The sequence below is a fragment of the Dipodomys ordii genome, unplaced genomic scaffold (assembly GCF_000151885.1).
Source record: "Dipodomys ordii isolate 6190 unplaced genomic scaffold, Dord_2.0 Scaffold153, whole genome shotgun sequence".
NCBI classification, from domain to species: domain Eukaryota; kingdom Metazoa; phylum Chordata; class Mammalia; order Rodentia; family Heteromyidae; genus Dipodomys; species Dipodomys ordii.
Genome location: NW_012267369.1, coordinates 775,457 through 784,190, shown reverse-complemented (window position 1 = coordinate 784,190; position 8,734 = coordinate 775,457). Strand labels below are relative to the sequence as shown.

The following is an 8,734-nucleotide window of genomic DNA, read 5'->3' as shown; positions in this document are numbered from 1 at the left end:
CCAGCCTCCTTTTCCTGCCAGCCCCTGCCAGCCTCCTTCCCCTGCCAGCCCCTGCCAGCCTCCTTCCCCTGCCAGCCCCTGCCAGCCTCCTTCCCCTGCCAGCCTCCTTTTCCTGCCAGCCCCTGCCAGCCTCCTTCCCGGCTCTGCCAAGATGACCACAGCGCAGGCGCTGCAGGAGGCTCACAGGGCCCGACTCCCAGCGGCCGTCCAGTGGCAGAGCCGTCTCTCCAGACGGGGGCCTGTGAAATGGGCTCCTTCCTCCTCTCAGCCCCAGCCTGGTGGCTGCGTTGCCTGCCAGGCGCCTGGACAGGGCCCCCGGGGCCTCCTGAGCATCCTGCTCACGCCGGAATGCAGGCTCTCAGGTGAGGACAGACACTCGGGGCTCCAGCCCAGCGAGAAGAGCCTCAGACAGCGCGGCAGGCGGCCGCGGACAGCCCTGAGCTGCCGTCGGCTCGAGAGCCAGCGCCACCACCTCGTGTAGGATGGGTAGAGGAGGCTCCTTGCCCAGCTCCGCCAGGCAGAGGGCCGCAGCCCTGCGCTGAGGAGCTAGACAAGCTGGGGAGGGCAGGGGAGGCCAGGCCCAGGCCACTAGGAAGGAAGTCTAGGCTGACACGGCAGTGCAGTGCGGGCTGGCAGGGTCCTTGGCTGTCCCTCAGGACGGGGGCGGGGGAGGGGTGGGGAAGGCAAGGACTGCAGGCAAAGCAGCCAGCAAGAAACAACTGATCCGGGACACAGGCCCAGGCAGACAGCCCTCCCGCCTCCCCCGCAGGGGCTGCGTCCCATCCCATCCCCGACACACCTCCCCCGCAGGGGCTGCGTCCTGTCCCATCCCCGACAGGGCTCCCCCGCAGGGGCTGCGTCCCATCCCATCCCCGACAGGGCTCCCCCGCAGGGGCTGCGTCCCGTCTCCCATCCCCGACACGGCTCCCCAGCAGGGGCTGCGTCCCGTCCCATCCCCGACACAGCTCCCCCGCAGGGGCTGCGTCCCGTCCCATCCCCGACACAGCTCCCCCGCAGGGGCTGCGTCCCGTCCCGACACGGCTCCGATTCAGTGAGTGGCAGCACGTCCTACTATCGAGGGGCAGCTGCGGCACGAACACACACGTCTCTGGATGTCCACCGGCCCAGGAGGCCCCGGGCACGCAGCTGCCCTCCCCCCCAACCCCCCCCCCCGCCCTGGCCCAGGAGGCCCCAGGCACGCAGCTGCCCTCCCCCGCCCCCGCCCCGGCCCAGGAGGCCCTGGGCACGCAGCTGCCCTCCCCCCACCCCCCCCCCCCATCCGCCCCAGCCCACCGGAAGAGCCTGCCCTCTCACACCACACACTAAGCCAGTGACGGCCAGATTAGTTATGTACAAAATCAAGTCAAATCAAGAAGTGCGCAGCTCAAAAAGGAAATGCAAAGCAAAGCAATGTCCGGGGTGGCGGTTCATGCGAGGTCCCAGCTACTCCGGAGGCTGAGTTTAAGAGGATGCGGGTGCCAGGGTCACAAGACCCATCTCAGCCAAAGACACACAAGTGGGCACCGTGGTGCACGCCTGTAGGCCAGCCGCAGGGGAGACATCACCTGTGAGCTGCAGGCCAGGCCCCGCATAAGCAAGGTCTGTCTGACTCAGCGGGAAGACTGGGGCCCCAAGGACACTGAAGGGGACGGAAGCTCACAGATGAGACGCTTCGGTGTGACACGCGCTCTCACGGTCCCAGCCTTGCGGCGACAGTGACGAACAGCACTGCCCCAAAACTGTGAAGAGCAATGATCCCTTATTTTATTATTTGGGGGTGTGTGCGCGCGCACATGTGGTGGGGGGCGGGGGGGGGCAGAGGCTTGAACGCAAGCCTACACACTATCCTACACAGCTCCGCTTCTGGCTTTCTGGTGCTCAGAGATTCTCCTGCCAGGCTGGCTTCAAGTCTCGATCCTCAGATCTCAGCCTCCTGAGCAGCTAGGATTGTGGCATGAGCCACTGGTGCCTGGCGCTATTAACCTTTTACTATTAGGCAAAAGATGCTTCTATTCCCTTCTTGTGTTATTTTTCTGTTGTTCAGATGTTCTACAACATTCACACGTTCCTTCTGTAATTAGGAAAAGCCCAATAAGCAGAACGTTTTCTGCACATGAAACGGCCCCCAGGGGACCTCGCTGCGGCCGCCGCCTTTCCTGGACCTGGGAAAGCCCGCTAGCCAGGACCAGGGCACTGCGGCGGGGCTGGGACGCACACCGCCCGCGGTGCGGCCAGCCCAGGGCTGTGGGCAGCTCACCCAACACTCTGTCCCAGACTCAGCCTGACGTACAGGCGAGGAGCTGGGTGGTAAAATCCAGAGAGCAGAGGGGCTGGGAGGGAAGCTGCCCGCCCCCGCCCTGCCCCGCCCCGCATCCCGGCCCAGCCCGCGCCCCGTGCGTGCGTGCTACCTGCAGTGGGACCCAGGTCCAAGGCGGAGCCGTTCAGCGTCTCCTCCTCCTCCCAGAAGTACTGGGGGGGCTGCAGGATGCGGGACTCCTCGCTGTCCTCGCTGGGATAGCCGGAGCCGGGGGCCTCGCTGGGCTCCTCTGGCTCCAGCGGTCCGAGGCCGGTGGGCAGCAGCAGGTCCAGTAGCGAGGTGGAGGTGAGGCCCTCGGGGCTGGGCTCATCGGTGCCCGGGGCACAGGCGCCCAGGGACGCTCCTGCACAGAGGAAGAGGGGACACTGAGAGATGCGGGATGCGGGCAAGGACCACAGCTGGGCGCAGAGACGCCAGGCGGGGCTCTGCCGTGAGGGCCCGGACGCCGCCTGCACCGCACCTGCCGGGCCTGCGCGTGGTCCGGACGCCGCCTGCACCGCACAGGGCCAAGCTGCCGGGCCTGTGCGTGGCAAGAGCAGAGGAGGGAGACAGCTCGGGGACCGGCACCTGGGGGCTCCCCCGGCACGCACTCCGAGCCCAGCCTGGCTGCCGCTGGGCCAGGACCAGCACCAGCTTCACTCCTGACCCTCTCCCCAGCTTCCCTCCCGGGCGAAGCCCGCCCAGAGCGCTCCAAAGACCTGGCTTGTTCTTCAGCAGCACAGAACCCTGAATACTGTCTTTAAAAACCCACCCAAGAGCCGGGCGCCGGTGGCTCACACCTGTCATCCTAGCTACTTGGGAGGCTGAGATCTGAGGATCACAGTTCAAAGCCAGCCCGGGCAGGAAACTCTAGGAGACTCTTATCTCCAATAAACCATAACTGGAAGTGGCGCTGTGGGAAGTGGTAGAGTGCTCGCCTTGAGCTGAAGAGCTGAGGGACAGCGCCCAGGCCCAAAGTTCAGGCCCCACAACTGACAAAAACAACAAGAAAACCCCACACAAGGCCATAGGTCATTTGACATATTCGTTTAAAACTTTGGATCCTCTCTCTGAATGTATCAAAGCAAGCACACAAATGAACAAAAAGAATTCAAAAAGCCACACTTGGCGAACAAATGAAAGGTGGCGCCATTTCCTTTCCTCCCGCCCTCCCTGGTGGAGAACAGACAGGGTCCTGTCTGTCACTTCGGACTTGCTGCCCGTCTTCTGAACAGACCCTCGGGCGCCTGGGCCTGGGTCTCCACCTGAAAGGCAGAAGGTGCGCCCTGCCGTAGGGAGGGCTGGCCCTCCTGCCGGAGCACCCCAGTGGTGTCGGGTGCAAGCGAGCCCTCACGGCACTGCGTCCTGAGCATCTGAGTGCCGTCCCCACGGCCACGAGGTAGGAGGCCTGATGCTGGCAGGGGCAAGACACAACGCCCCTGCAAAACCTCAGCATCTCAGAAAACAGGGAGCACGGGAGGAGGCCTCTGCATGCCGTGCACCACCCAAGGCCAGGCCCAGGGACCCCACGCCGGCCCGCCGGCAGCCCCAGGACCAGCACGGGAGGAGACCTCTGCACACCGTGCACCACCCAAGGCCAGGCTCAGGGCAGCCCCACGCCGGCCAGCCGGCAGCCCCAGGACTGGCATGCTTTGCTCCAGAGAGGGCCCGCCCTGAGACGTCTGCTTTTGTTGGGCTTAGGGCCCCATCCCACACAGGTGGATTTTGTCTTTAAAAGCCTTGTGCAAGCTACTTTCTGGGCTGCAGGTCTTTGGGACAGGATTCCACCTGCAGTGGCCGGCTTTCTAATAAAGACTCCCAAGTCAGCCTATGAAAACACAGCTTCTCTGTATCATCGTGACTGAGCTTCCATGTCACAGTTGCAATGTAGAGCACCTGCCTGGCAAGCCATAGGCCCCGAGTTCAAATTCCAACACCGCCAATAAAGAATAAATAAATAAATAAGACAAGTCCCCTGCCGGTTTGCAGGATGAAAGCAAAGCCTTGAGGCGTGGTGGCGGCCACTCAGCGGCCCCCGGGGAGTCGTGTGACAGCTGCGCAGACCCAAGAGGAGCAGCCACACCAGGACAGCGTAAAACCCGCTGGGCCTCGGGACGTGGGTTCCCTTCGCCAGGGAGGGGACACGTCCCATGGGGCAGCCTCCCCAGCAACCCACTTTCCAGTCAAGCAGAGCAGCCTCCTCCACCCCTCGCAGGGCCAGGGCTGAGGAGACGGGCTTTGGGAGCAAGGGGCTGGTTCGGGACGGCCGCCAGCCCCGACTCCTTCCTCCTCACAGGTGTGTCCGGCCCCCAGGCGCTGGCTGGCAGCACCTGCTCTGCCCTTTCCCGGTGTGATGAGCGCATTGCTGGACCAGTCAGTCCGTAGCTCAGAGAAACCTACAAGGTAGAGCTGGTCCTAGGCACACATCACCCAGCAACCTGAGCCAGATCCTCTAAGGCCTCAAAGCTCTTTATCAGTAAATCCCCTCCACACCCTCACCCATGCCTCAAATTTGGAGCTTCTAGCAATTTCCAGTACGTGAGGACCTCCTTTGCCGTTCGGATCTTTGCACTTACTCCTTCTAGTTCAGGGTCTGTTTCTCCGGCCTGTCTCCTGTTCTCCTGCCTGCCCCCGCCCTGCAAGATCAAGGGTCACCGGCCTGTCACGGAGCTGCCCCGGGGCAGAGCCAGTGCACGGGGCTGTAGCAAGCCCCTGCCTGTGACAGGAGAGCTGTGGTATCCAGGACACAAAAAACAATGGCTCGACCACTCAGGAAGCAGAGTTCAGAGCTTCACCACAGGCACTCTTCCAGGACCTTGCTTCTGCTTCAGCTTCTGCTGAGACATACCAACTTTCTACAAATCTCGCTCTTCACTTAGATTAAGCACAGTCCCTTTCACCTTGCTCTTTGGGGAGGTAGAGATCACATGTGATTTAACACAGGGCCGATCTGGGCTTCTCCACATCCACTGAGCTCAATAGTGAGTGTACAGGAATTAATAAGGGCCTCAAGTACCCTGGGTTATTTATGTAGACCACGCTTGGTCAAAACCATATGTAATCGATCCATGATCACAGTGGGCTGGGCACCCTTTCTCCAAATGACACATAAAAGAAGATGACATGCAGGCTGGATTCATGGCTCCAGGAGTGCACCTGCCTGGAAACATCACAGCTCTGAGTTCAAACACAGGTACCACCACCACCATGACTGCGCATACGGGCGCGCGCGTGCGCACGCACACACACACACACACACACACACGAGAAAATAATAGATATTTAGATATTTCATGGGACTTCAGGCCTAGAGAAGGAAACACATGCTGAAGGCCAGAAGACACCCCTTCCTTCTATCCTTTCCAGGGCTCCACAGCAAGTCCACACCAGACTCCGAATGGAGGAATCCATCCCCCTGCCGGGGGTCCCAACGTATTCACCACCAAGTCTCCTTTCATTCCTATTTCTGTTTGGGTCCTATGTCTGGAAGTATTTCTTCCATTCACTGTCTTTATTTAGTATTTCCTATTAAAAAAAAAAAGTGGATCCATGGCCAGGCGCTGGTGGCTCATGCCTGTAATCCTAGCTGCTCGGAAGCTGAGATCTGGGAAGTGGCGCTGTGGTTCAAGTGGTAGAGTGCTAGCCCTTGAGCTGAAGAGCTCAGAGACAGCACCTAGGCCCAGAGTTCAAGCCCCAGGACGGAAGGAAGGAAGGAAGGAAGGAAGGAAGGACAGACGGAAGGAAGGAAGGAAGGAAGGAAGAAAGGAAGGAAGGAAGGAGGCAAGCTGAGATCTGAGAGCTCACGCCTGCAATCCAGCTACTCAGGAGGCCGAGATCTGGGAGCTCACCCTGTAATCCTAGCTACTCAGGAGGCTGAGATTTGAGGATCACAGTTCAAAGCAGGAAATTCCATGAAGCTATCTCCAATTAATCACAGAATGTGAGAAGTGGCGTTGTGGCTACAGTTGTCCAGCTGCAGGGGCAGCACCCCGGGTCCAGGGAGGGCAGATGGCAAGGGGCCAAAGCACAAGAACGAACCTGGAATCGCTCACTCCCGCAGGTGACAAGATGGCTGCAGAGTGCGTAGCGCACAGGTTGGCAGGGGGCACAGCCTCGCACCGAGACCACCGTGAGGTGGTGCTGGGGAAGATGTTCCCTCAGCCTGGTCAGGAAAGAGTGAACCCTGAGTTACACCTCATAAGCACACAGGAGGGTGAAACGCACATGGCCAGCTAGGCCACGGTCCGGCTCCCCTGAGCTGCTCCTGGGACTCAGGTGTGACCAGCAGAGGTTGAGCATGCCCCGTCTGGAGGACAGATGCTTTTTACTCAGTGGGGTCTGGGCAGGGAGCTGAGTCTGCAGCACCCCCACATTTCCGTACCCAGTGGGAGCCTCGATCCTTCCAGACTCTCCCTGATGGTCAAATTGCAACTCACAGACTCCCCAAAACCTCTCTTTCTCCCTCTTTGTCTTCCTCTCCTGTTAACAAAGACCTTGAAATCCTGCTGAGAAAAAGGAACCTAGTGTTTTCCCGGCCTTCCGTTCACTCTCCAGTGAACAGTTTTCTTTCTTTGAAGTTATTCTTCCTGTGAGGATGGGTTTTGTCTTTATACAGAGCAGATGTTTCCGAGACCTTGGCCATGGTAATTATTTAGGTTCTTCTTCTCACACGTGCCTTGCAAAGCATGACACCGAAATTGTAGCTGAGCCCCGAGCATTCTGCATGTCATTATTTTTGTGCTTAATAATTAATCTCCCTCATCTGAGACTCCACCTGGCTTTAAATTTCAGATTTTCATCTCTCCCGTGATTTATTTTCTTCCTCTATATAATTTCCTGTTGCTTCGCCACCCCCAAGGGAGGGGGGAGGAAAAGAAGGCACAGGCAGAGGTGAGGGGTCATCCTCAAGGAAACTCTGATCCCAGAGAACTTGGAAAAGAGGCCCACGAGCCAGCTGACACCGGTGGGGGACGGGGCTGAGAAAGGAAGCCAGACTCCTGTAATGTGCCTGTTTTCCCTCCTCATCCCCTCAGTCCCTGCAGACTGCCCAAGGCATTACCACGGTCGTTACCACGGTCAGCAGCACACCCAGCGCTCCCCAAACCAGCAACTCTTTTGGGTTGATTGTGGGGCTTGAACTCATGGCTTGAGTGCTGTCCTGAACTTTTTCACTCAAGGCTAGTACTCTACCACTTTGAGCAACAACGCCACTTCCAGTTTTCTGGTGATTAACTGCAGGTAAGAGTCTGGCAGGATGCCCAGGCTGGCTTTGAACCACAATCCTCAGATCTCAGCCTCCTGAGTAGCCGGGATGACAGGCGTGAGCCACTGGGGCCCAACTATGAACCAGCAGCTTTTAAGCCTTCATCTTCCTAAGTCCCTGAAGACCCTAGCAAGGGCAGGAGGTGTCAGGCAAGAGGGCGTCAGGCAGCATCTGCCTTTCAGCCCCCACCCGTGAGCGTCAGCCACAACACAACTCACCCGTGTGCCGTACAACCCTGTCATCTCTGCGCGTGCGCACACACACTCCCACACACACTCACGTTTGTGCCATACGCGTCGGAGCAGCTCTGCTGACAGCTTGTCCTAGGGCTTCCACTGTGAGACCCAGGCCCAGCCAGTGCCCTCCTGGCAGAGGGGTGACGGGGCCAGCAGGAGCAGGAGGAGCCGGGGGAAGAGAAGGGAGGGTTTCTGGCTGCAATCTGCCTCAGAACCAGCTTTTCACTGACGTTACAGGAAAGTTCTGGTATGACCATCTCACAAGAAAACAGCAGATCTCCCAAAGCAGGCTGGGTGCTCAAGGACACAGGCAGGCAGATCTCCCAAAGCAGGCTGGGTGCTCAAGGACACAGGCAGGCCCGTGTCCACCGTGGACATGTCCTCCTGTGCCTGCTACATAGATCCTTTATCCATGTCTCCTGGGAAAATGTGTCCTCACCAACGAAGTCTGTGCAGGGCAAGCACAGGACAAACAAGGGCCATGTCTCCTGGCCATTCTCCCTGGGCTTCTGCCACTGGGACCTCGTGACTGTAGCCAGGACACATCTCCCTACCACGTCGGCATGGCCTCACAATTCTCTCCTGTGGGATTCTCTCTGTGAACCGTCCCTCTGGGATCCTGTGGGATCCTCCCTCTGAGATCTTGTGAATCCTCTGTGAGATCCTCCTCTGTGAGACTCTCACAGAGAGGATTCACAAGAGGGAGGATCTCTGGGATCCTGGAGTAGGGCCCTTCCTCTGGGATCCTGTAGGACCCTCCTCTGGGATCCTGTGGGGTCCTCTCTCTGGGATCCTATCTGGTCCTCTGGGATCCTGTGGGGTCCTCCCTCTGGGATCCTGTGGGGTCCTCTTCTGGGATCCTGTCTGGTCCTCCTCTGGGATCCTCCCTCTGGGATCCTGTGAGGTCCTCCTCTGGGATCCTGTGGGGTCTTCCCTCTG

The 8,734-nt window shown here is 59.4% G+C and overlaps 1 protein-coding gene across 1 annotated transcript in view; it reads right to left on the bottom strand.

Moving 5' to 3' along the window:
• Nucleotides 1-7,850, bottom strand: part of Podxl2 (podocalyxin-like 2) — a 27,952-nt gene extending 20,102 nt beyond the window's left edge. The window contains exons 1-5 of the mRNA XM_013032300.1: nucleotides 7,840-7,850; nucleotides 6,335-6,458; nucleotides 4,796-4,932; nucleotides 2,773-2,837; nucleotides 2,409-2,660 (exon numbers count right to left, since the gene is read on the bottom strand). Of these exons, the coding sequence (XP_012887754.1) occupies nucleotides 2,409-2,660; nucleotides 2,773-2,837; nucleotides 4,796-4,932; nucleotides 6,335-6,458; nucleotides 7,840-7,850 (589 nt within the window). The remainder of the gene's footprint in view (nucleotides 1-2,408; nucleotides 2,661-2,772; nucleotides 2,838-4,795; nucleotides 4,933-6,334; nucleotides 6,459-7,839) is intronic.
• Nucleotides 7,851-8,734: the final 884 nt, after the last annotated feature.